This window comes from Mustela lutreola, chromosome 12, assembly GCF_030435805.1.
Source record: "Mustela lutreola isolate mMusLut2 chromosome 12, mMusLut2.pri, whole genome shotgun sequence".
In the NCBI taxonomy this organism is placed as follows: Eukaryota; Metazoa; Chordata; class Mammalia; order Carnivora; family Mustelidae; genus Mustela; species Mustela lutreola.
In genome coordinates this window covers 32,583,219-32,610,899 of record NC_081301.1, presented here as the reverse complement: position 1 = coordinate 32,610,899, position 27,681 = coordinate 32,583,219, and the positions used below count along the sequence as shown (strand labels likewise).

The following is a 27,681-nucleotide window of genomic DNA, read 5'->3' as shown; positions in this document are numbered from 1 at the left end:
AAACCATTTCTGAAAAGAACAAAACAAAAACACAACTCCCCCAAACCATTTCCCACAACCTAGTGTCACCACTGGAATAACAACAATCTATGCCGTGGGCAGGGCCCCCACAAGTCTAAAGCCCATCAGCTCACCCGAACTGCCCACGGGTCTGGGGGAGAGGTTACTGGCCCCTTGAACAGAGGGAGAAATGGAGGCCTACGAGCTTCCTGACTCTTCTGAGATTCACTGGCTTGAAGGAACTACTCCAGGGGCACCAACCCGTGTGGCCGCTAAGTCCTGGCCATCCCTGCCCTGCTCACCTGGGATGACGTCAGTGTCTTGCTGTAGTAATCAGGCGGCATGATGGTCTCCACAATGGCCACCAGACACCAGAAGGCACTCTCCTCCTCCTCCAGGACGAGCAAAGCGATGGCCGCCAGTCTGAAATGGGAGGAAAGGAGGCCTGGGGTGATGTGTGGAAGCTGCAGCTAGGCAGAGGGTGGCAGAGGTAGACCTCTGGTCCAACCCTACTCCCTAACTAGGCTATTGTTCCGGCACCGGGGGCGAGATGAATGTGCTTTGGGGGAGGACTACAGAGGGGATTTCCGGAGCAATGGGGGGATCTGAGTCCCTAAGAAAGGGTTCTGGAGTCCCATTGCCTAGGTATGAATTCTGGCTCTGCTGCTTCTGGCTGGGTGATCCTGGGCAAGTTCCTAAACTTCTCTGAGGCTCAACCTCATAATGATCACGGGACTGTTATGAGGATGAATGAAGTTAGCATGAGATAAATGCCCCGCTTAAGAACCGACACTAATGAGTACTTTATGAATGTGAGCTGTCCTCATTTAATAGCCACAGGCTTTGAGACCTTGACAAGTGTGTTAACCTCTCTGAGCCTTATTTTCATCATCTGTGAAGTGGGATTAACAATTGCTACCTCCCAGGGCTATGTGGCATTTGGAGCGAGAAGGCAGACTTGCAGTGCCTTGCTAAATATCTGGCATATAGCAGATGTTCAATACACAGAATTCTTTCTTTCCTTTGCTTTCTGAACTCCCCCCAAATTTATCACAAGGCTCTATTGAGATCATGGTAAGAAAGTAAAAAACCCACAGGGCTGAGCAGGGATGTCGGCCTAGAGGAAGTATTGTTTTCTCTACTTCTCCCATTTTTCCTGGCAGGTCTCACCCACAGTCAATCCAGAAATACATTTCCCAAGATGCAGTGGTCTCTCAAGATGCTAGGTGAACACAAGGTCCCAAATTCAAAAAATGTTTGGGAAATGCTACATACTCTAGCCCCCTTTTAGAGGCTGATGATATACAACATCTTCCTAAAAGCCTCTGAGAAATTCTGCAGTGACAAACCCTATGTGACTCTAACCCAAGGCTGTCCAGTGGAGCTAGGGAGCCCCTTTGGTACAGTGCACCCACTGAACACCCTTAGGGAGATGCCACCTTATAGTAGTGTGAAGCCTTACACTCTTGCTGGGCTTAAAGAACACATTTCATTGTCCAGCTAGTTTTCCTTCTCTGGACTCTTAGTAGACTGGATTCATGATCTCCAATCTCAGTTCTGAGTTTCACACTGTTTAAAGAAACAGGGTCAATTCTCCAAAGGAAAAAGAAACCCCTTTTCTCTCCCCAGTAGATTGGGAAGGAATTTCTTTCTACTCTGGCTAAAATATCTGTACAAACCCTCCTGAGTCTGAGCTGAGTGGAGGAAAGGAAGAGTCACAGATTTTGGGGGCAATAGGGAGCTCTCCCCTCTCCAAGTTGGGGAAGGGGGTCTTCTGAGGTCATTTAGTTCCGGGATAGCAAATGTGTGAAACACAGGCCACCACTCTCTCTTGTCTATGTGCAGGGCAGACGTAACTAATCATTGTGCTCTTTTCCCCAGACTCTGGAGGCTGCCTCAGAAACTCACAAGACAGGGCTCCAGGCAGGTGCTTCCTGCTGGTCATCCCCGGTCTAGATAAACTTATTGCAGATAGGAAGACCGAGTCCTGGACAGCAGAAGTCACTGGCTCAGAGTCACAGGGTCAGTTGAGCAGAGTGGAGACAGAACCCAGGGCTCCCCAAGTCCAGCCTGGTGTTTTCCCCACCCCAGCCCATCCCACTGGAGCCTCAGGACATGCTCAGTCCAGGAGCTGGAGGGAGACACCAGCACAGACTTCTGCACACATTGAAAGGTCAGTGGAGAGAGGCTGCTGGTATCAACCAGGGCCTACCAAATGCTCAGGGCTGCAGCCAGACTCCAACCTAAGGCATCCAGGCTCAAGTCAGTCTGCAAAGGAGGTAATGTGGTGATGTGGGAAAGAAACAGCTATTTCTAATGCACTCCATTTATATTTTGAAGAGAATTGGCTTTAAAGTTTTTGCCCTAAATTAGCACTGTATCATTACTATGATATCTGTCACCCTATAAACAGGATGATTTGAAAGAAAAAATAAAATAAAATAGAACTAAACAGCCTGGGGACACCTGGGTGGCTCAGTAGGTTAAGCGGCTGACTTTGGCTCAGTTCATGATCCCAGCACACTGGGATTGAGTCCCACATCGGGTTCCTTGCTCAGCGGGGAGCCTGCTTCTCTCTCTGCCTCTGCCTGCCACTCTGCCTGCTTGTGCTTTCTCTCTCTGACAAATAAATAAATAATGTCTTTTAAAAAAAAGAAAAGAAAAGAAACAGGCTGATTTGTTGCAGGGTCTTATGGGACACCATACACGCTGTTCAGACCAGTGAAAGGGGCCTGTCTGCAGGGTGGGGTTTAAATGGCCCCACTCTCCATGGGTGAAGGGGCTCCTCCCATTTTAAGTAACTTTCGATTTTAAGCAATAATATGAGTATTTGCCTAAACATCAATTATCAGTTAAAAAAAGCATTCAGAGGGTGCCTGGGTAGCTCAGTGGGTTAAGCTGCTGCCTTCGGCTCAGGTCATGATCTCAGGGTCCTGGGATCGAGTCCCGCATCGGGCTCTCTGCTCAGCGGGGAGCCTGCTTCCTCCTCTCTCTCTGCCTGCCTCTCTGCCTACTTGTAATCTCTCTCTGTCAAATAAATAAATAAAATCTTAAAAAAAAAAAAAAGCGTTCAGAGAAAGAGTTAAAGAAATAATCCTGGGTGTCACACGCCCCTCCCCCGATCTGTTTTCCTACATGCCCCTCCATAGCCTTCATGCTGTCTCCACACAGGGAGAAGCTTCTTTCCTTCTGGGAGGTTTATCTCAAGACCCTTCTCGCTACAGGATCTCCCTCTGCCCCTCCAGCTTAGATTAGCTGTGCTGTGCCTTAACTCTGAATTTCTAGTAACTGAACATGTATATATGCTCAATTTCACCCAGTTTATGCTGGAAATTAGGCTCGAAAATCTCTACCCTTAGGAATCATTCAGATTGGAGCAGGGACTCTCTGAATGTTTATTCTGTGTTAAATAAATGTCACACACCGCCTCTGGAGGTGGGGGCAGAATGTCTTATGTAAATTTCACTTGAATATATGCGTGTTTAAATTGAATGAGTCAAAACTTGCTTTAGAGAATATCTGAAATTATGTAATCCCTATCGAGACAGCTGGGGGGCATCCATGAGAGTCCTGAAGTACTGGAGGGGGCAGCCCTAGCAGGTGACCCCACCCCACCTCCACTCCCAAACCCTTCCATCCTACTGTTGGACCAGAAGCAGAAATGAATCCAGGCTGGGTCAATCACATTCCTTCCTTTGGGAATTTCAGCCCGGAACATGAGAGTATTGACCAGTGGGAAGATTTGCTGAAAAGGCTCCAGACTCTGGGGCTGAGGTCTCCATTTTGACAGCCTCGAGGGGCCCTAAAGGTCCAAAGAATGGCAGACAGAAGCTGGTCTGCTGAGAAAAGGAAGCAAACATGTAGAGCAAGTGAGGCCAGAGATGAAGCGGCCCCATGCAGGGCTGCAGAGCAGGACTGTGGTGCTGCACAGCCTGGGGGACTTGTCCCCACAGCACCCCTGGGGTTGTGTAGTGCTGTGGCCTGCAGGACAGAGGAGATGCCACAGTTTCTAATGACCATCTGGTCTTGTCCTCTACTGTCTTTCTTTCTTTTCTTTTTTTTTTTTTTTTTTAAGATTTTATTTATTTGACAGAGAGAGACACAGCGAGAGAGGGAACACAAGCAGGGGGAGTGGGAATGGGAGAAGCAGGACCCCACCAAGCAGGGAGTGTGACATGGGGCTCCATCCCAGGACTCTGGGATCATGACCTGAGCTGAGGGCAGGCGCTTAATGATTGAGCCCAGGTGCCCTGCTGTCCTCTATTTTCTTTTCCTGGCTTTTATGAACTTCTGCTGTGACATTTACCAATTCTCTTTTTCTTGGGCTCCCTAGAATGGGTTTTGTTTAAAGTAAATGATCCTTGACCCAGTCAGTTCTGCACTATGCGAGCTGAGCCGTGCACTACAGAATTCCAGGGAACTGTTCACAAGGCTGTCTGTAGGCTGTCAGGATGGCACCACCCTGAACACAAGCCAAAGGAGAGAACAAAGCATGAGGAGCCCCTCCATCTTGAACATGTCCATGTTGTCCCCATCTGTATGGGGGAATCAAGGAGGATTCAAGGAGGAATCCAGGAATCCAGGAATTCCAGGAGGAATAAAGCCTCCTGGACTCACCTCTCTAGGTTCTTGGGAGGCTTCAAAGAGACAGAAGGGTGCTGTAAAGAACCTTGTGCCCTCCCTAGGGCTTTAATGCTCACCTGTTTAGGCCCTGGCAGTAGCCGATGGTGGGGTTCTGCCAGGAGAAGGCTAGCAGCACCCGGCGTAGCTTGTCGGGGAAGCTGGAGGTGGGACAGGTGAAGTGCTTGTTGTTGGGGAAGGTCCGGTTCAGGTCCAGCTCGATCTGGCGGGCGGCAGGGTGCTTTCGGACCTGGCCCTGGCTCAGCAGCGCCTGGTAACGGCCAGGGATCTGCAGATGCCGGACACGGAGATGGATCAGCCACTTCCAGACACGCGGCCGGTGCTCTCGGGGCACACCTGCCCGCAGCAGCTGCTTGAGCTCGGCCGAGGGTGCAAGATCACCCAGGGCAGCCCAGCGTTCCCGCAGCGGCCGCTCCACAGCCTCATGGGCCAGCAGGTAGTGGGAGTGCACCTCCAGCGCCTGGATCTTGGCCAGCAGCTTCAGGTCTTCCATCTCGTAGTTGGGCACCGTCAGGAAGCCATACTCATCATACTCACTGCCAGCAAAAGCCTATGTTAGCAGCACCTTGCAGAGCCCTTTCCTTGACAAGGGGCAGGACAAGGGGAGGCCAAGGGGGGACCCCAGGCAAGCTTCCTGCCTGGGTTTCACTGTGGCTTAGCCATGCAGCTTTGGGTGGGTCACTTCAGTTCTGAGCTTCAGTTTGCTCATCTTTACAATGGGTAGAAGAATTCCTGCTCTGCCTCATGAAGACCCATTGATATCTTCTGTTGTAAAATGCTCGGGGCCTAGACAGTGACTGGTGCACAGTAAGAGCATAGTAAGTGCATCTGTGCAAATATAAAGGACCCTCTTATTACTCCATGAGGCCTTGGGCTCAAGGAGTCTGGCACCGCCAATACAGAATCCCACATGCACAGAGAGTAAGATGGATGGGGAATAGGCAGCAGCAGTGACAAGCAAGATGGGAGAACTGGGGGTCCATTCCAGATGGCCTTTCGCTGAGTCCACAGTTCTTTGCCCTCACTATGTGCTCTGCATGTGCTGTCTCATCAAATCCGATCCCGCAAAGCGAGGATCTTAGCCCACATCTGATGGAGGCTGAATATGTGGCCCAGAAAGGTAAAGTGACTTGTCCAAGATCACATAATGAGAGAACCTGGTCTGGCTCCAAAGCCTGGGCTTCTTCCCCTGGGCCACCCAGCCTCGGGGGACCCTTGGATCCCACCCACAGCCCCTTCTGTTATATTTAACTGCCCCTGCTCACATGCTCAGCAAGGACCTGGCTCTGGAAAGGCAGCGGGCTTGTCTCCCCTCCTCCCCTCTCTGACAAGCACCTCAGGGAGGCAGCCTGGGGAAGCAGAAAAAATGGTGCTCTCAGGGGTAGACCCAGGTCAGCCGCACGAACAACCTGTGTGGCCTTGGGCAAGGGGCAGCCTCCTCTGAGCCTGCATCACCCCAACTGTAATATGGGGCTCATGCCAAGAGCCTGTTTATCTGAAGATACGAGAAAGTAAGGGGAGTGCAGGGCTTGTATGTGATCAGCAGGAGCCAGCACCAGGGCGGCCGGGTCCCCTCAGGTCACATAGACCAAGAGCCGCCCTCGCTGGCTGCCGGGCTCACCTGACGGGGCTCAGCTCCACGCCTTCGGCCAAGGCCTCCCTGGCTTCGCACTGCAGTGCCTCCTGGATGAGCTGTCTGAGCAGCTCGGCGCACTCGCCCTCCGCAGCCTCCTGCAGCCTCTGCAGCCCGGCCAGGTACTTGCTCTCCACCTGGCAGTTCTTGGCTTGAAGGTAGGCACACTGTGGAGGGCAGGGAGTGGCTGTCAGCCCATCTGCTTGGCATTCCCCCGCCCCCCATGAGGCCTGAGCAGCCGCAGGCAGCAAAACCATTCTCCAGCGGCATCTCCCACCCCATTCCCACCCCAAGCCCATCACCTAAGAGAAAGGAGGTGGGCCCCAAACCCAAGGGTTTATAGCAAGGCACAAGCAGCTCCAGGCCGGACAGCCAGGCCCAGGGCTGCAGGTGGATTCCAAAGAAAGAGGGGAGAGGTGGGCTGGGGCAGTGTGGGTTCTTGCTGGGGACTGCAAGTCCTATCCTGCTTCAGCCACTGCTGGCTGGGGGACCTATGGCAAGTTGCTTAACCTCTCTGTACCTCAGCTTCTTCATCTAAACCACGGAAATAATAGAGCCTGCCACGAGGCTCTGGCCACTGCCCTGCCCCTTCTGCTTCTGCAGTCTCAGCTCTCTCCATTCCTCCAACACACCGCCTCTCTCCCACCAGTGGCCTTCCTGTGTACTCCCTGCCCCCGTTTTGAACTTTTGTACTTCTCTTTCCATAAGCTGGGTGTGCTGAGCAAGCCAGGTCATTTTCCTGGGCCCACTTTCCTTCTGTGTAAGCCGGACTGGAAAAGTTGGCCTCAGTGCATCGCTGTGACCTCCAGACCAGCCTAGCTCCTGTTTCGTCCTGCGGTGGCAGAGGGTGAACCTCCGGGCCATGACTGCCTCTGGGCCATGGCTGCCATTCTGCTGCACTCCTGCCCAGGGTTACCGTCTCCAAACATTGGCTGAGCCCCAGCTTCAAGCCATCTCACTGCTTTTGCTGCATCCCCTAAGTTTTGGTGTGTTATGTTTTCTTTTTCTTTGGCTTTTAAGTATTTTCTCATTTCTCTTGTAATTTCCTCTTTGACTCATCGTTGAAAAGTGTGTTGCTCAACTTCCACAAGTTTGTGAATTTTCCAGTTTTGCTTCTGTTATTGATTTCTAACTTCATCCTGTGGTAGTTGGAGAAGATACTTAGCATAGTATCTATCTTTTTTAATCTACTGAGACAGAATTTGTGGCCCAACATATGGCTTGTCCTGGAAAATGTCCCATACACACTTGAGGAGAATATGTGTGCTATTGTCACTGGGTAGAGTGTTCTGTGCTATGCCTGTTGGATCCAGCTGGTTGACTGTGTTGTTCAAGGCCTCTAGTTCCTTACTTATTTTCTGTCTGGTTGTTTTAACCATTACTGAGAGAGGGGGTACTAAAGTGTCCAACTACTATCGTAGAATTATCTACTTCTCCCTTCAGTTCTGTCTGTTTTCGCTTCACATATTTTGCTGGTCTGTCATCAGTTGTATATGACTTGTATCTTTTCACTGTATTGAACCTTTTATTAACATATAATGTCTTTTGTGGTCCTTTGTAACTTTAAAAAAATTTAAAGTCTCTTTTATCTGATATAGCTACCCTGCTCTCTTTTGGTTACTGTTGAGTGGAATATTTTTTTCTACCCTTTCACTTTCAATCCATTTGTGTCTTTGGATCTACAGTGAGTCTCTTGTATACAGCATGTTGTTGGATCATGTGTTTTTATCCATTCTGTCAATCTCTGTCTTTTACTTGGAGAGTTTAATCCATTTACATCTAAAGTAATTATTTGATAAGAAGAGACTTCTGTCCTTGTGCTATTTGGTTTCTATGACTTATAGCATTTTTTGTCCATCATTTCCAACATTACTGCCTTTTTTGTTTTTTAAAGATTTTATTTATTTGACAAAGAGAGATCACAAGTGGGCAGAGAGGCAAGCAGAGAGAGAGAGAGAGAGAGAGAGAGAAGGAAGGAGGCTCCCTTCCAAGCAGAGCGCCCAATGTGGGACTCGATCCCAGGACCCTGAGATCATGACCTGAGCTGAAGGCAGAGGCTTAACCCACTGAGCCACCCAGGTGCCCCACATTACTGCCTTTTTTGTGTATTGATATTTTGTAGTGAAATGTTTAAATTCCCATTTCATTTCCTTTTGTGTACATTCTATAGCTATTTTCTTTGTGGCTACCATAGGGATTACTTTAAAATTCTAAAGTTATAACATCCTAATTTGAATTTATACCACGTGAACTTCAATAACTAGCAGAAACTTTGTTCCTTTATAGTTCCACCCCTACTCTTTTGGTTGTTATCACAAAATACATCTTCACACATTGTAAGCCCCAAAACATAAAGTAATAATTCTTTTAAATGCAGTGGTTTCTGAAATTAGGTAGAAAACAAGATGTGGAGTTATAAACCAAAGTTGTTGTAATGCTAGCTTTTGGATTAATCATTCAAGAAATGTATTATGCTCTTAAATTATATAGAAAACAAAAGTGGAATTACAAACCATTTTTATCATAATACTAGGTTGATGGGATGCCTGGGTGGCTCAGTTGGTTAAGCTGCTGCCTTCAGCTCAGGTCATGATCCCAGCGTCCTGGGATCAAGTCCTGCATTGGACTCCTTGCTCGGCAGGGAGCCTGGTTCTCTCGCTGCCTCTGCCTGCCACTCTGCCTGCTTGTGCATTCTCTTTCTCTCTCTTTTTCTGACAAATAAATAAATAAATAAATAAAATCTTAAAAAAAAATAAATACTAGGTTTTATAACTGCCCATGTATTTACCTCTACTGAGGTTTTCGTTTCTTCATATACTCTGAGTTACTGTCAAGTGTCACTCTCCAGGACTGTCCAAATATTTCTTGTGGGGCAGATCTAGTGGGAACAAAGTTTCTCAACTTTAGTTTCTCTGAAAATGTCTAATTTCTCTAATTTTTGGAAGAAAGTTTTGCCAGATCTGGACTCTCGGTTCACCTTTTTTTTTGTTTGTTTTTGTTTTTTTGAATATATTGGCCCACGGTCTTCTGGCCTCCAAAGTTTCTGATGAGAAATCCACTCATGATCTTGAAAATTCCTTGTATGTGAGGAGTTGCTTCTCTTTCCGCTTTCAAGCAATCTCTTTGTATTTGACATTCAAAAGGTTGATTATAATGTGTCTCAGTGTGGATTTCTTCAAGTTTATCTTACTTGAAGTTTGTTGAACTTCTTGGTTGTTTGTATTCATGTCTTCATCAAATTTGGGACGTTTTCAGCCTTTATTTCTTCTCATTTCTCTCTGCCCTTTCTCTCTCTCTTTTCCTTCTGCAACAACCATACTATAAAGGGTATGTTGGTCTGCTTAATGGTGTCCATAAATCACTTAGGCTCTGTTTACTTTTCTTCAATCCTTTTCCTTTCTGTTTCTCAGACTGAATAATTTCCACTGTCCTATCTTCAAGCCCACTGATTCCTCCTGTCTGCTGGAATCTACCTTTGACTCCCTCCAGTGAATCTTTCATTTCAGTTACTGTACTTTTCAGCTCCAGAATTTTTTTTTTTATTCTATGTAGGTTTTCTAACTCTTTGATATTTCTATTTTGTTTGTACATTTCTTTCTTGACTCTCCATATCTTCCTTTAGTTCTTTGAGCACCTTTAAGACAACTGTTTCAAAGTCTTTGTCTGGTATTAGCCAGTACCAGGTCTTTTTCAGGGGTAGTTTCTATTGACTTATGTTTTTCCTTCAAATAGGCCATACTTTCATGTATCTTCGTATGCCTTGAGATTTTTTTTGTTGTTGAAAACTGGACATATGAACACTAGAAATCAGATTCTCCCAATCTGAGAAAAAATTGTTTTTGTTTTTTGATTGTTATAGGCTATCTCTGTGCTAAGAGTAGCCTAAGGTGTAAACTTAAGTTCTCAAGTCTTTTCTCAGCCCTTCCCTGGATGTGCAAAGCCACTTTCTAATTTCCTCATATATGCAGTTGTTTTGGAATATCTAGTCTTTAATAACTGGCTCCCAAAATGCAGGGGGAAAAGAGAGAAATGAATGAGGAGGGGAAGAGTGGCAACCCTTTGAATCCTCCAGAAGTTACTCTGGCCAGGAGGGGAGGTGCATTGATGGCTGCCTGCCTCTTCATCGGCATTTCTGTGATCAGAAGCAGCAATCAGCACAGCACAGATGCCTGAGGCTGGAAAGACAGCTCGTAAGGGGCACAGTCCAGAGGTAGCACAGTTGATAAGGACAGAGTCATATAGGGGTGAGAAGCTGAGGGACCGAAGGATGGCTGGGCTTGGAGATGGAATCCAGCTCTTACCTTCATCAGGAGGGCCTTCTCCTTTTCAGCCACCCGTCTCCAGATCTTTGTCACCTGGTGGATCTCGGAGTTGAGGAAGCGGTTCTGGGTCCGATAAGCTTCCATGTCATCCTGGAAAAGAGACCAAAGCATTTGATGAGTTGCACCACAAACATCTCCCTCATCTTCACCCTCAGATGAGCTGCCAACACTTTCTCCCTTTAGAAATGTCTAATAATGACAACAGAAGAAAAAGTCTGCAAGAAGTAGTATTATAGGCAGACCCCTTCACTAATCTTGATCCCAGCATGATATGGTAGAGAGGGCCTCAAGTCTGGCATTCAAGCTGTGGTTCTAACCTCCTGCCTGGGACGCTTCACTGAACTGGGACGCTTCTCTGACTCTCTGTTTTCTCATCTGTAAAAGGGGCAAACACTACTCCCTGAGGGGCTGGGAGATGACCTGAGGTAACAAGTGTCATTAAGTATAGAGACCAAAACAAATAAACATCCAAGTAGTGTTTGTTTTAAAAATAAACATATGTTGTCACATATTTGCAGTCATACTGAACAATTTTGGGTGGAAAATTTTTTTTTAAGTAATGCCACCGTGTAAATACAGTTGACCATTCAACAACACCAGGGTTAGAGGTGCTGAACCCCCCCCCCCCCAAATCCTGCCACATAGTCAAAATTCTATATATAACTTTGACTACCCCCCCAAATTTAAATGCTAATCACCTACAATTGACCAAAGCCTTACTGAGAATGCGAAGAGCCAATCAGCACACATTTCATATGCTATGTGCAGTATATACTGTATTCTTACAATAAAGTAAGCTAAAGAAAAGAGAGTACTAAGAAAATTATAAAGAGAAAATACATTAACATGACTATACCGTATTTATCAGGAAAAAAAATCTGCCTGTAAGTGGACCCATGCGATTCAAACCCACGTTATTCAAGGATCAACTGTACTCTATGTTACATAAGCTTCCCGATGATTACTTTAAAGGTCTGATGATGATTTTCTTGGGTGAATTTACTATATCTCAGTCATAATCCTTCCCCTGTTATTTTTTATTTAAGCCCTGAGTGTTTCCAGTTGACTTTTGATTAGGAATAATGCTCTGATGCAGATCTCTGTGCCCAGAGTTTTCCTTTTGCAAGCTGTCCAGTGGATAGAGTGAGATCCTGCTGCCAGGGCATTTGAGGAGAGGCTGGCCAAGCACTGGGGAGGCTCAAGCAGAAGCCTGAGCCTTGGAAAGGAGCAGCCACAGCACTGGCTCTTAACCTTCGTTCCTCTGGGATGGATATTACAGAAGCAATGGACAATGCATGTTCACAGCTATACCCAGCAATTCCAAGACATCCGCTAGCTGCAGCTCAAACCCTTCAGCTCCCACCCAAGAAATGTACTGGGCTGTAAGTGCGTGAGAGAGACACTACTGCAGGCGTGACCGTGGGTAGGCCCTGACTTATTTGGAAAGTAGGAGCATCCCACCTGTGATGGCTGTGGCATCTCATTATCAGGGATGGGTCACAGGTGCCCTGCTCACAGGCCATCTTGATCCTCCCTGGGTGGGCCTGCATCCTAGCCAAGATCCTTCCCAGCCCAGAAGCTCCAATTCATACCTGGGGTCTGCTGCCTTCTGCCTGGATGGTTGACCCAGTGGGAAGGCCACATATTGCCAGGCTCCTCAGCTAGAAATAAAAGCCCCTGGCTGGCTTCATCACAAGGCCTCTCATCACCCCACTGGGGCTGTCCAAGGCATCTCTCACCCCAACCACCCCTGCCTTTGTCCCTCACTGTGCCCGGGCTGCAAAGCTTCATGTACTCGGGCTGAGCTGGTTCTCTGCTCTCACCATCCAGCCTGAACCCAGGTAACTTCAACTCCCCAGCCTGGACATCCTCTTCTCCCACGTGTCTACCTTAGACCAAACTCTGGGCTCCCTTTTCTCAGAAATGCTGCCAGGGGGTCCCAGCACTTCTCTGCACAAGCATCTGCCTGCTTCCTCTCTATGGCCCCCTTCTTCTTATCCTTAGGTGGAGGGGTGGCAGGCTTGGTGTGAGTCCTCATGTTTGCAGCACGAGGACCAACCTTCTGTAGACATCAGCCTCTTCCAGGACGGCCCCCTCCCCTGTCCATGACAGTCTTCCATTTAGGTGGGGACTGGCATGTTTAGGAACACAGCTGTGTGGGCACCCGACACCATCACCCTGAGCCCCCAGCCCATGCTGGGCGCATCACCCCACTCAACCTCCCCGGCAGCCCTGAAAGGCACTCAGGTGCGGTCTCAGAGGCTCTGAAAGGACAAGTGCATTGTTTGAGGTCATACGGCTGTATGAGACCAGGTGTGACTGAGCCCGGATGTGTCTGCTTCTGAAGCCAAGTCCAACCACCGCACAAACAGCCTAGATCCTCCCCAAACTCTGGGCCTGCTGGCATCCACCTGGATGCCAGATGTCTAGTCCCATCCTTCAAGGGTTGTGCTTGGCAGTCAGACTGACCTCACACAGGCTCATCTGACCTCTGACCCTGGAGCACAATAATACCACAGAGAGGCAGGCGCTGCCTTTGGTCAGGGAGCTGGCCCAGAGCCCTGTGGCCTGGTCAGAAATCCTGCCTTCCCTGCGGAGCCCAGCAGTTCCTTGCCCTTTCTGGGCCTTCTCTCCTGGAAAACAGGAAGGATAACAGGTCCACCTCAGGCACTGTGGGCAGGGTGTGATTAGTTAATATGTGCAAAAGGCTGAGAATGGTGACTGGCCTGTGGTGAATATGAGAGTCACCTCCTTCTCTGCGCTCTCGTGGCACCTGGAGAGCTATACTCCTCCCTCCCCCACTGACAGACTTCCTATGGCTGCTGTTGTGCCCTCTTTTTCCTATGAATTTATTTTATTTAAAGATTATATAAAAGAACCCAAAAGATTATATAAAAGAACCCAAAAGCTATTAATAACATTTATAAATCAGTTGGAAAATTTTAACGCTGACTGGATACTACCATCCTACGCATTAATTACTGTTAATTGCTTTTGATACGATGCTGTTGTGCCTTCATCCCAAACATCTGAGGAAATACAACACGCTTCCAGGCAAGGGAGGAAGGGAGCACCCATTGCTGGAGCTGCTACTGTGTGTCACACCTGTCTCCCTCACGCACATTATTGTGTGTAATTTATCTCCGCCATGGGGGGCTATGTGTTAAAGTACCATCGCCCCCATTTTACAGATGAGGAAACAAGCACAGAGAGGGTAAGTCCTCCTCAGTCACATGCTTAGAATGCAAGAGAGGCAGGATCCAAGGCCAGGGCGGGAGGTCTACAGAGGAATGGAAAACTGCTGGTGACAGCACATCAGGGTCTGCCGCTCCGTTCTGCCTCCTGCTTCTGTCCCTCTGTCCTCAGCCCAGGCCCCGAGATGCTCCCTGGCACTTCCAAGGCTTTGGACATGTTGCCAGGGGCATGCTGCCTGTAGCCCAGATGGTGAGGGCGGGTGTGAGCCCCCTTGGAGCAGCCGTGGGATTGGGGGGGCATCTGGGCGGCGCCTCCCCCTTCAGCTCATCGCCCTACCTTCAGTGCTCTCCATGGCTCAGAACTGTAGGGAGGAAAAAGAGAGAGCTCAGAGAAAAGAAAGGCACATGACAGTCATTGGTAAGCAAAGGAGGAAAACACAACTGGAGAAGGGGACAGGAGGAAGAGAGTCTGCCGGTCTGTCCTCACAGGATCACAAGCCTTGGAATTCTCTTGGGGGAAATGCCGCATGGACTGACCCCTGTGCTAATGGGGAAGGCAGTGGATGGTGTGCAGGGAGACCTGGGGTCTAGCTGCAACCCTGCTGCTTGCGCTATGGGACCCTGGACCCCATTAGGGCTCAGCTGTCCCTGCCAGAAAATGTCGAAGACTGGGTCTCTGAGTCTTCAAGAGATTCCAATATTCAAGAGGTCAGTAATTCTGTTCTCAAACTGGCAGCTTCAACAAGGGGGCATCTCCTTCAAGCCGCATGCCCTCTGTCCTAGGGCAAAGGGGAGATGTGAACATTGCTCTGTCCCCAGATGGAAAGACCATGGCTTTTGGAGTTTTCTGTTTTTCTAGATCAGACACATAAAGGCTAACAAATGAGGAATTCTAGCACATGAGATTCCTTTCTGGCATAAACACTGGGCCTCTGAGGATGGCAGCAAGGCAAGTTTGGTTGACAGGAATTTCCCTCCTATCTGGGCTCACTGACATGCAAATCCAGGGGCACACTCCAGCTCCCACAGCAAGCCCCTGCTTCCAGTCGGCTCTCGGCTCTCGGGGGGCACCCAACACATCTACTTCTCGGACCCCGGACCTGCTCTACGGGGTCTTCACCTGTGGATTCCAGCAGGATGGGCACAGACAGAAGACTCTTAGCAGGGCAGAGGAGGGCAGGGAAGCAATCTAATGAAAGCAATTTTCCAGTCCTGAGAGCTTTCTAATAGCCTCACTCCATCTGCATTTGAAAGGATTTTGTTTTCATTTTGAAGTCAAAAGAATCTGATTTTAAAGGGAAAAGATTCAAAGATTGGTTATGTGGTTTTTTCATGCTGAAGGAAATGGGAGGGATCTGGGTTTCATGTTATCTTCCTTCACCCCCCCTGCCTCAACTCCATGAGTAGGAACAGTGAGGTCATTTTAAAGAGAGGTGAGGGACCCTGCCCAGGTCACACAGCAGAGCCTGGATCCAAACCTAGGCCCTGGCTTCACAGCTCGGGCAGGGGACACTGTATCACACTGTTCACTGGTCCCTCAAAAGCTTCTGAAGTTTTCTTTTTTTCCTTCTTCTTCCCCTCTTCCAGCAGCAATGCTTTGGTCCTGTGGCAAGGGAGCTCCCTGGGTTATAGGTACATACATATTCATGTGCGTGGTGGGGATCTGGGCAGGACTGGCCCTGTTATACAACTGCCTTTAAGGACACTGGGGGTTCTGAGTGCCGATCCCCAGCCTCAGGCCTTCAGGTGGCTCGGCAGCTCCTGTGATCATGTCTTAGAGAGGATATTGATGTCCACGGCAGGCATCACACCTAAAAATTAAGTTCCTGCTCCCCACGCTGTAATCGGTCTCTGTGGGAGGGCACAGCCTCCCCAAGTGAGAGCACTGCCTGGGCCAGGGGGAGGCAGGGACAGTGGTCCGAGCGGGAAGGCGCAAAGAAACTGGAAGGCAGCAGAGCAGGCGCTCATCGGAGAGCTCCAGCTCTCCAGCTCCTCTGCACACAGGCCCCTTCTCAGCCTCACTCAGCCTTCCAGCCCACAGTGGGGAGCACACAAGTGGGGAGCACACAACCCTCTCAGGGCTGGTGGGGCAGCAGATGAGATGCCAGGAGCAGAGCAGCCGTGACGGTGGCCGCCGTGCAGCAGACAGTGTCACAGAGGAGCAACGATTCCTGCCATGGTTCTGGGCAAGTCCCAGGTGGTCACAGATCACCTGGACTGCATGTTGGGGAAGCCACCAGGTGCCCTGGGGGCTCCCAAGGGCATCAGCGTGACACTTAGCTGGCCTGGCACTCAGGAGTTCTGCCTCACCTTGTGCTCTTCCACTTCTAGAGATCATCTAGGGATACCCTCCCTTTCCAGCCCCGGAGATCACGAAAATGTCAAATTGCACTGGACCTTCTGGTTAAGACAGCGAGAAAATGGGTAGAATATTCTCACTGATATGTATTTCAGACACAAACCTTCCAGTACCAAGGGTTATCCCTGCTCTACCTAGGAAACCCTCAGGGTTGAGAGCAGTGGGCCCCCCACCCTACCCCCACCAAGGGCCCAGGGCCTGCGGGGAGGGGCCCCTACCTTCAGGTGCTCCATCTTTTCCTGCTGGCTCAGGAAGTCCCTGTCGGCCACCTCTGGGGGCACAGGCGTCTGGGAAGGGGGCTGCATGAAGTCCCGGGTGACCTGCTCCGAGAGCTTGCAGATAACCTGCTGTTTGGCCTGGTTCTTCTCCATGAGCAGCTGCACATGCCGCTGCAGCTCCTGCAGCTGCTGCTCCCGCAGACTGGCCGTGTGTGCCAGGCTCTCCCGTTCCTGCTCCAGGGCCTCTACCTGCCTGCTCAGCTCCGCGATCTGCCGCACCTTGTGCCGCACCAGCTCCAGCCGGTCCTTGTCCTCGGCCGCAGCCAGGTATGCGCTGGACGCCCTCTTCTCCTGCTGGGCAGCCTCTAGCGCCTTGTGCAAGATCCTCACCAGCTCCTGGGGGAGGAAAGGGAAGCAGCTCGTGAACTCAAGGATGGCCTGGGAGGTTCCGGGGACTCGGCGTTTGCTACAGTCCCTGGTTCTCCTAACGGCCCTGAGCAGTGGCGAGCATCATCCGCTGGGCCGGCTCATTTTCTTCTTTCCTGCTCAGCGGAACTTTACTTGGACACAGGGCTCCCCAGCTGAAGACCCCATTTCCCAGCCAGGCCTCCAGTGAGGTGTAGCCTAGTGACTGCTCTGCCTACATGGGATAGCAGAGATTGTGTGGGTAGCTTTTGGGTCCTTCCTTTATAAACCACCACCCGTGCTGCCCTTCCTCCTGGCTGGGAAACCGCAAGAGCCAGAGCAGCCCCCTTGGGCTCATGAGCAGAAGGTGTGTGAAGGACGGCGGCTGTCCTCCCAGCTCAGAACTGCCACTGAAGCTCTGGGTTCTTCCATGAAAAGGTAGGAAGGAAATAAGTAGTACTGGGAGGATTCTTTGTCACAGCAGCTGAGCTGGAACCCTGACTGATACATATCCATTCCAGAGATGGGAAAACTGAGCCCCGCAGAGTAGAATGGAATTCAATCCCAAATCATTGCAAGCCTGTGCTCGGTCAGCCGTGAAGGCAGCCGGTGGGACACTGGCGTGGCTCTTCTCTCCTGTGGCAGACCTCACTGATTCGTCTCAATATTCTTTCCTACTAAGCCTAGCGGAGGCCTCAGGATACTGAAGATAGCAGCAGGTAGCAGCTACTGACGGAGCTGGGAGAGCACCAGAGAAGAAATACATTTGCAGTCCTCAGGCTAAAGCACACACAGAGCCTCATGTGGTCCCCTGTGCCCAGCCCCTCAGGCCACCAAGCAATGCCTGCAGGCCGATGCGAGAAAGCAGAAGGGCTCACGAGCAACAGAGCCCCGTTCACTCCTTGGTGGGGCACGATATTCACATGGAAACTCCAGGTCTGCTTGGCTCTCCACGCCTTCAGGCCCCCAACCTCCCTGGGACTTGTTCTTTCCCAAAACAGGGATGTGGACTCACTTAAGGCCAGGATCAGAGAATATCAGAAGCCAGGCAGCCCAGCGGCCAGTCCCACGTGAACCTCAGACCTGGGGGACAGGGACTCTGGGCCATTGCTATGCTCCATGCCAGAGAACATGGCTTCCCAGAAACACGTTACCTGTATCCACACCAAATGTTCAACTAAATGGATCAGCTGGGTAGGGTTCTTGCTAAGAACAATTCCATTTTGGAAGAAAACTCCAAATCATGACTTTATCTGAGAAAATAATGGCAAGATCGAAATAGCATGCATCTTCTGAAACTTGGGGACCACAGACTGGCCCTCTTCTGCTTCTCTCCCTTCCCTCCAGCCATCCAAACTTATTAAGCCCCACTCAGTGCCAGGTCCTAGGCTCAGTATGGGTGGCCCGAAGAGGGATTGGTCAGAGTTCTCACCTGCAAACACCACCAAGGCTGGTGGGAGTAAAAAAATGAACTACTATAATGGAATGATTTACTGCAAGGGGGAAGCAAATGTGTTGGTGGGGATACAGAGCAGAGAGCAATGACTTCTACCTGAGGCAGAGGGAGGGGAAGACCAGTATATTCTACAGAAAGGCAGAAGAGTTCTGTGAAGAATGAGGGCCAGAGACAGTCAAGAAGTAGGCAGGAGATGAGGGCTGATAGGCCTTTCCACATGTGCTGAGTCAGCAGCTCCAGCAAAGGCCTAACCCTAACCCTGTGTGGGGCTCTGGGCATTCTGGGGTGTGGCCAGAAGGTGGGGTGAGGAGGTGGTTGCAAACCAGACAGGAATGTTTGGAATGAACTGGCTTCTCAGGCTCTGCTGAGAGAGATCACCATTCCTGTGGCTCCAGGATAACCGAGAAGCTGAGACCATTTTCTGGTTTGGCTGAGATGTGGAGATGACCCTGGTAAGTGCCCGGGTGGGATAACGAGCCGACACCACTGTTCAGACTCGCCTGAGGCTCAGCATCGGGGGTATCTTTCCCCCAACTTTACGAGAGTCAACTCTGAAGCCCATTTTATTACATCCAGCTGCCTCCCCCCTCCTACTTCCAGCCCAGGAGACTGTCCTACCATCCCAGAATCCCTGCTGCAGCATGAGCTGGGGGAAAGGAAGCAGGGAAGGAACGGAGTCAGAGCGGGAAGCACGAGGTGAAGAGTGCGAATGGACCTGAGGTTCAGAAAACCTGGTGGCTGGCAGGCCCGGGGAAACCACCTGGTCAGACGGGTCACTTGCTGTCACAGGAGGACACTGAAGCCCAAGAAGGAAGGAAGGAGACTAAAAGGAGTTTGTGGGTCTCCACAGGTGGCCGTAATAGAGGACCCCCAACTCCTAATCTAGGGTCCTCCACTTCTCCATGATGTGTATTTAACACATTTTGCACTGAGACACTTCTTCCCATTTCTTTAAAAATAGAAATAATCCATGTTCATAGCAGCATTAGTTACAACACCCAAGAGATGGGAACAACACACACGCCTCTGATAGTGAACTAATAAACGGAATGTAGCGTATACATATGACGGCATATTACTGAGCCTGAAAAAGGAAGGGAACCTGTTACATGCTACAACATGGATGGACTGGAGGACATCATGCCACAAAAACGCACATACACACGATACAGAAATATTAAAAACCAAAAGGGAAGGCGCTCAGGGCCTTACGATACACTATGCTGTGTTGCCAAGCACGGCCGTCACTAGCAACAGTATAGGGACTGTTCTTTGTCTGGATGCGCCCCAGTGCCCTGTCCTGCCCTCAAGAAGGGACACCTGGGGTCTTTCTAATTCCCACCTCTATAAGCAATGCTTTAGGACCTCTTCTTAGAAACAAGAGCTGATCAAGTGGTACTTCTAATATTTCTTAATCAAATCATTGTTTGGCCCATTTCAGATTTTGATAACTGGCCACAAGTTGTCATTTAAAATTTTTTTTATTGAGATATAGTTGATTATTTAAAATTTTAAAAGCCAACAAACCATCTTTTAAAAATTAATCCTTTCCTTTATTAAAAAGTCAACACTTTCCTTACTCACTAAAATTGAGGTGGATGGGCCCATGTTGCTGGGGAAAGAACCAGAATCTCAGTCCGGCACCCCAGCCACTGGCCCCTCAGAGGCTGGGCACCAGCAGTGCAGCAAGGAGCACTGGCTCTGGAGTCCCTGAGGTCTTGGTTGCCATTCCAGGTCCATGAGGGTGTTTCTAGTGACGGTGTTTCAAAAAAGTAAACTATGGCTTTGTCATACGTAAAATGGAGAGCATGCTCCCTACTCCTGGGACAGCCACTTCAAGGAAGAGAAAGGAAGTATGGCAAGTGCCCCTCCCCAAGTGGAAACAGTCCAGGCCTGCATCGAGCCTCCCTCTATGCACTCTGAAGTCTTTGTACTCTGTACTCTGGACAAGGGGAGTGTACATTGAGGTCTCTGGCTGGGGTTCTAGGGAAGTAAGAGGCTGCACTTTGTCCCCACTGAGTTTCCTCAATAAATTACCCTCAGCAAGCTAAGTTGGCCCCAGATAGGGCCTAGGAAGAGTTCATCATTCCTAGCAGTCAACAGATGGCCAACATCACTACAAATATGGGCTTCCATCTGCCAGAGCAGGCAGCCTTCAGGCTGGGTGCAATTTTGTCAACTCTGAGAGCCTGAGTCACCCAGCCAAGCAGCCATCTGGTGCAATCTTCAGGAGGCCCGAACTCCTGGGGGACCAGCATGCTGCAAGGGCCTGGGACAGATAATGGCTCCATGGGTCCTAGAGTGGTCCTATAGTTCAATATGACACTAGACATGAGTGTATTCGTATTTTCTGAAAAGCAGTTACGGTGATCATGTCTTATGCTGGGCCGTACCAGGAAAGGCGACTGAGGGTCTTAGTCCTGGCTCTTCCAGCTGTGTGACCTCAGGGCAGTCACCCACCATCTCTGAGCAACTTGAGCATGGCATGGTGAAAAAGGCAGAAACTCTAGAAGCAGACAGACTAGAGTCTGAAACTGGTCTTGGCCCCTGGGAGACCCTGGGCCTGCAGAATCTCTCAGAGCCTCAGTTTGCTCCTCAAGAAAAGGGGGCTGGTAACTGTTGTGAGGATAAGTGTTAATGCATGGAAAGCCCAAGCACAGAGCTAGGGCCACACTCAACACTAGGTATGTACGCTCTTATCTCCCCTTTCCCTCCTGAGGGCAGGGACCCTATGCACCTCTGTGCCCTCCACAGCATGCAACAGAATCTGAGATACAAATTCTTCAAGGGTCCCTAAAGCTACTGGCAATGAGCCCCTGGGTGGCTGAGCCAGGACAAGACCTCCCAGGTCCCACATCCTCCTGCAGCCTCAGGCAGAAAGAGAGCACCTTCCACTGAAGAAACATAGGAAGACATCTTGCAGATGTGGGTCTAGGGAAGTCTGGGGGACTGTCCACCCAGCTGAGGAACTGGACTCGGAGGGTCTCAGATGGACAGTTAGTGCTCTCCAATCAGTATTTCTGCACATCTGGGCCACCACTGGGTACACCAAGGTTTTGCAGGCCTCCCCTTGTCCTAGCTCTAGGCCAAGAGTTGATCATCTCTCCCTCTGCTCTTTGGTTTTGGTATCTGGGTTGGAGGTAAAAGGCCAGAGTTTGTAGGGCTGGGGCTCCCCGTGATGGATGTGGGATGAAGACTTGACCTCCATCCATCACTGCTATGCCACTCGTTTCTTGGAGACCCTCACAGGTGCCCATCTGTCTTCCTAGAGCCCCTCAGAGGAATGCACCACTCCTTGTTAGGCTGGAAGGAATCAACAAGGAGGGCAGGGAATGCCACAGTGACAGCCAAAGCCTGCATCTGGTGCGAGGCTGATGCGAGCCAGGCACTGGGCTTGATGAATCCAGATACAGGCCTCTCCAGTAAGGACCACTGAACCTCCAGGTGCAGAGGAGGAAGCTGAGGCTCTGAGAGGTTAAGAAACTTGCTCAAGGCTGGAACTGCAGACGGTACTGTCCACTTCAAGGCCTGTGCTCTGAGACACCCACCAGACAAAACCACCTTTGTGAGATGGGCCGGATAGCACGCACAGCACTCATCTGGTGAGTTAAGAGTGAAACCGCAAGGCTTCTTCTCCTTCTATTGGTCCCAGGCCAGGCCAAGCTTTGCTGGAAAGTGAGCTAGTTAGAAAGTCCAGATTCTGTAATGCTTGCACAACTTCCTCCTGCCATTTTCATCCCGACGGCAGGGAAGCTAGTAGCAGCCTGGGAAGCCCTTACTGATCTCCAAGAGCTTGCCTCCATTTATTAAGAATGCCACATATTCCAGGGAGGCACAGTCATCGGGGGCAAACCTCAATGAAATCTCAGGCTCCCAGGCCTCTCTCCTTCATTGGACAACTCCTGACACCTTGGAAGCAAAGGCTAAGCCCCGGAAGGCTGCCCAGATTTCCTAGAAAGAAGGGGAAGGTGTGGTGAAAGGAGAGGCAGTGCTCACATCCAGATTGCTTTTCCTGGCCAGGTTGGGTCTGGGCCTTATATTGTACTGGTCCAGGGATCAGGATAGATCCAACTGGAGCCAGCTGGACACCCTCTGGGCTCTCAGGAGCGCCAGCAGCTCCACTGCAGGATGGGAAGATGGCCGGAGAAAAAACTGGGCTGCTAAGCGGACTCAGAGGGGGCTTCCCAGGCTGTAATGCTATACGTGGGTGTCGGCATGCTTACTGCCTGCCTCTGCTGTGAAATGCAAGCCCCCAAGAGGTAGGGCCCATATCTCTTCTCACTGTTCCCAGCACCTAGACTACTGCGTGCACACCACAGGCCCTCGACAAAGACCTGGTGAATTCACAACTGAAGGGAGAACCTATGAATGAATGAGCTTCCTCCTTGGAGAACTCCAATCATGGGCGGCTTCATTAGGGAAGCCTCAGCTGCTTCCCCTACTACCCGCTTAAGGCAAGAAAGGCAGAGAAGGGGCAAAACTAGGTAGGGAGAGCGTTTTTCTGGACTGTCTTCTCCAAAAATGGAGCAGCAGAAAGGAGGAGAAGAAATGTACAGGAGGGAGACTATTCAGAAGTATATACACTACACCCCCCACCGCCCACCTCAGAGGCTAGAGCTAGGGAATAAAGCAGGAAGACTGAGGCCAGCCAAACCTCAACATGAGGACTTGGGCTTTCCCCTCAGAGGAAAAGAAGCCGGGGTTCTCAGTGGAGCCCATGCCTGGGGACATCATCGGGCACCACCCTCGGGATTTTCAGTAACAACTGTGCTATCTGAACTACTTTCATTGTGCCCAGGGTTGCAGTCCCCCTCACCTCCTTGCCACATGCCACGTGATGGAGACTTCACAAAGTTGCCCCAGAATGCGAACATGGTGTATTCCCTGGGTTGTAGAATTTAGTGATGATTTTAACGTCTGTGTATGTATGTGATCTGCGTTCTACAATGGCCATTGTAGAATCTTCCTTGTCACTGTCCCCTCTGGGGCCTGGCTGAGCCCCAGAGCTACATAGACCTGCCTGCTTTCTCTCTCCTGTGAGAGTTCTTCGGCAATCTACAACATTAGTAGCTGCCAGTTCCTTCAGAGGCCCCTCCCAGGACCCTGCATCCAGACCCCCCTCCTCCAAATGCTGCCTCTCTTCAGCGTGGGGTCAGGCCAGGCACAGTGTTCCAGGAGTCCAAGAGCAATACAAAGGAGGTTCAGGAGACCCTGCCCTGGAAGGCTTTCTGTCACCTAGGCTGAGTGTCCACAGGTCCCTTAGTAGCCAAGAGCACAACATTTCCCTCCACTAGCAGTTTGGCTGGTAAGGACAGAGACTGGCCCGCACCCAGCTAGGCAAACATGGCATGTCTAGCTTGTTCAGAAACTCCAGGCCAGAGGGGTGCACCGGAGCCTGGGGCCCCACTGGGGCCAGAGCTCACCTTCTGAGACTTTAACTCCTTGGTGAGCATCAGAACCTGCTGCTCCAAGGCCAGAACCTTTTCCTGGGCAGTTCGGGTTCGTGTGAGTCCTTCGGCAAAGAGTGGAAAGGTGGTGTTCTGGCGCTTGGCTTTCTGAATGAGATTGGCGGTCAGAGAGGATTTGGGTGTAGGCTTTGGAGAATCTGCTGGATCTTTCCCTGCTCAAAAGGAGGAACACAGAGGTTATGATCAGTGGCCTCAGTGGTCAAAATGAACTTGCTGCAGAAGCACCTGGGGGGCCTGGTAAAATGCAGATTGTGGGACCCTATTCCCAGAGCTTCTCATCAATAGGTCTGGGGTGGGGGGAGGGGGCTTGACAATTTGCATTTCTAAAACGTTCCTAGGGGATGCTGCTGCATCTGGTCCTGGATCACACTTTGAGAATGCTTGGGCTATATAAACATTATTTATACTGTACTGGCTGGGTCCTTCAGGCCGTCCTCTGACGTGTGCCTCTCACCCACTCTCGGATCCCCGCCTGTCTGGGCTATCTCACACCACACCACTGCTGTGTGCCAGGGGCCATCTCAGGCACAAGCCCTGGCAGGATATCTTGTTTCTTATTTCAAGATACCACCTCTACCCTCTGGGCGATTTTTGAAGTACAGAGATCTGTCCATAGACAGGAGTATGGAATATCTGTATTTGGCATTCTTGCCCCCGAGATTAAGTCAAAGTTGGATTCTTATTACAAGTTAAGTTAGGGAACATATTCCCCACAGTTGACTGCCTCCAGGCTGCAGAGTCCTATTTCCTCTAGAGCCAGGGTCAGCAGCCAGAGGCCCACAGGCCAAATCCAGCCTACAACCTGCTTTTGTAAATAAAAAGTTATTGGAACATGGCCACATCCATTTATGCATTGTCTGTGCTGCTTTCACTCTACAAGGGCAGAGTTGGGTACTGGCAACAGAGACCAAATGCCGCACAATGTCTCCAACATTTAGTATCTAGCTCTTTATAGAAAACATCTGCCAACCACTGCTGAATTTCTTACTTTATTTTTTTTTTCTTAAATCAAATCCAATATCAGAGTTACTCACCTACCCCCGACGCCTTGTCCTTCCCTGCCCCAAGCCTACACTTTAGGGATCTGCCATCAGCTTGCATCCAGGGACATTTTAAAGGCCCTTGAAAAGGACCTTTAAAAGACCTTGAAAATCTTGTCTACGTGGTACATACACACCATGCCCATTATGAGGCACCAGCAGAAGAAATTTCTCTCAGCCCTCTGAGAAAGGCTCTGCTTCTTAGAAAATATGTGTTTATTCTGTGGGCACTGGAAATAATCTAACACTTACATTTCTCTCTTTGCCTTGGCTACTGAGAAGCTCAGAGCCACATCTGCTGCTCACTCATAGCTATTCTATAGGATCTTATCTTGGTCTTATCTAAATTTCCTAACCCAGATTACTCACTTACTTTCCCCTGACACATAGTTTAATAAGCTATCCCCAATCCTTTTGGGACTAGGGTGTTAAAAATAAGGACATGGTATGGGATCCCAGGTGAGGGCTTTGAGGATGAGTCGAATAATTTAGCATGTTTCTTCTAGGGTCAGCCAAACCATCTCGAATGGAGAAGAAATGAGTAAGAATCAGAACCTGCCTGGCCTTGCTGAATACAAGAACAGAATGGTTTTGTTCTAGACTTAAAAGAAATCTGGCTGCGCTGGATACAAACCCAATTGCAGAGGTCAAAGGACAGCAAGGCTTCTTTCTTTCTCTTTCATGCATGGGGTATAGAAGAGCAGAGAGGCTCCCTACATCCCTGCCGCCCTCTGATAATACTATTCTCCACTGACTCTGAGGGCAAACAAGGTAGGGATCACGGCACCCATTTGATAGTTTGAGAAGATAAGGCCTAAGAGAGTGGTCTCCGTCAGTGCTGTAGGATTTCATGGGTGTGCTACAGGGCTAGCTGGGAGGGGAAGATGGTAGGAGGAGCTGAGGGGAGCCCAGACCCCATTCCCCTGCCTCAAGTCTGCTTTGATCTGCACTGTATATTAGATTTTATTTATGGGAGTCAAGGTGTCATGGCAATAAAAACATAGTGTGAAAGAATCACTCTTTTAGAAAACGAGACTTTTCTAAAGCCTCAGCCTGAACTCTAGTTCCCAGTTCTGCACAAGCAGTACGGTCATGAGAGAGTCACTCCCACTTTTCTGTCCTTGGTCCTCTGATTTAGTAAATGAGAACAACAGAAGCTACCGCTCAGGTTGCTGGAAGGGTCAAAGAGGTTAAAGCAGGTGAAGCGCTTGGTACCCATAAGAGAAACTTGAAAAGATTCTGTTCGGTGACAGGAGCCAGTCCTAAAGGACCAGACACTGCAGAGTCCATCTATATGAACTACCCAGAACAGGCAAATCTGCAGAGACAGAGAGCTGAACAGCGGCTGCCTAGAGCTGGAGGGGTGCGAGGTTTCTTTTGGGTATAATAAGCATGTTCTAGAGTTGATTGTGGTGAATTGCAGACTTCAAAGGGGTGAATTGTTTGGTATGTAAATTATATTTTAATGAAACTGTTACCAAAGGGAAAAAAGTGCTTAAGGTAGCCTCAGCACAAAGGAGCGGCTACAAAGCAGTGCTGGTTCCATTAGCCCTGGTTCCCAGGATACTGAACCCCTCATGCACTGTTCACTGCGATACGCGGGCACTGCTCCAAAGGGATGCTCTTTCTGGAGCCACTACTATATAGCCCAGGGGTCCTCACGGCTAGAAGACCCCACAGTGCTGCCTCAGCCAGTTTTCTTCCAACTGTTTTTAGATTACAGAATGTCCTAAGGGCACCCATCCCAATTTCCTTAAAAAAAAAAAAAAAAGGCCAATCCCTCCCCCTGAAGGTGTGGGCCGCTCACATTCTGTGAAATAGTAAAGTGCTATGGAACAGCTGGATGGACATCTAAAGGTCACTTGTTCTGCTTCTTCAGGCAGATCTGATTTTAATCACCCCAGGGATGCATTTTTATATCCTTTCCTTATAAATTAAAAAAAAAAAAAAAGTGAAAGACATTTTCTTTTACTACTTCAGGAGTCATTGCTAAGAGCCATGTTTGGGAAGACGAGAAAGAATTCCTGAAGACGGATGGCGGTGAGGGTTGAACACCACCGTGAATGTGCTTCATGCCGCTGAACTGTGCACTTATAACTGCTTAAAGTGGTATATTTCATGTGTATTTTACCATAGTAATATTAATTTAAAAAAAAAAAGGAGTCACTGCTGCTAGACCCATGGAAACCAGGAGGAGTGACCTGGAGAATTTCATGTTCAACACAAAAGGCACTGGGGAGGATACAGAGGGCACTTGCTTGGTCTCTGACGACAGCCCAAACCTGAGCTCACCTGGGGTGCCTGGGTCGGAGGGTAAGGGCTGCTCGACCCTCTGAGGTTCCACACTCCCGGGAGGATCTTCTCCTGGAGGTCCATGGCCTATTCCTTGGGCCTGCCTGTTGCCCCGAATATTGTACATTGTGTTTCTGAAAGGAAAATGGGAGCCTGAGGCTGCCATCCTGCCCCTCCACTGTCTCCCCGCTCTCCCTGCTGCCCCTGCTAGAGCCACCTCCTTCACCACAGTCATGCCCCAAGCAGAGCGGTCGGTGGGACTCCAGGCAGCCTGGAGGTGCATCCCACCGGGGCCACTCCCCAAGCCCTCGCCCTCTCCTTTTCATTTTCTCATCATGCTTATGGCCATCCACACACGATATTGCTAAGAAACAATACAGGCTTCATTCCCCTGCCCCCAGCCACATTGCTGGAATATAAGTTCCTTTTTTTTTTTTTTTTTTAAAGATTTTATTTATTTATTTGACAGAGAGAGAGAGAAAATGTGCACAAGCACACACCAGCAGGCGGGATGGCAGGCAGAAGGAGAGGGAGAAGCAGGCTCTCCACTGAGCAGGGAGCCCGAAGAGGGGCTTGATCCCAGGACCTTGAGCCGAAGGCGGATGGTGGACGCTTAACTGACCGAGCTGCCCAGGCGCCCCACAGAGTAAGTT

At 49.8% G+C, this 27,681-nt stretch overlaps 1 protein-coding gene across 6 annotated transcripts in view; it reads right to left on the bottom strand.

Moving 5' to 3' along the window:
- The window catches only part of TBC1D2 (TBC1 domain family member 2), a 51,453-nt gene that overhangs the window by 3,975 nt on the left and 19,797 nt on the right, over positions 1-27,681 (bottom strand). For 3 of the 6 annotated variants that reach the window (XM_059142092.1, XM_059142091.1, XM_059142093.1), the window contains 7 exons: positions 27,029-27,162; positions 23,652-23,848; positions 16,368-16,763; positions 10,576-10,686; positions 6,263-6,441; positions 4,701-5,177; positions 303-423 (listed from right to left, as the gene is read on the bottom strand). In XM_059142092.1, the coding sequence (XP_058998075.1) occupies positions 303-423; positions 4,701-5,177; positions 6,263-6,441; positions 10,576-10,686; positions 16,368-16,763; positions 23,652-23,848; positions 27,029-27,162 (1,615 nt within the window). Of the gene's footprint in view, positions 1-302; positions 424-4,700; positions 5,178-6,262; positions 6,442-10,575; positions 10,687-14,127; positions 14,153-16,367; positions 16,764-23,651; positions 23,849-27,028; positions 27,163-27,681 lie in introns of those variants that run through there. The other 3 variants (XM_059142096.1, XM_059142097.1, XM_059142094.1) reach the window with 3 other exon arrangements.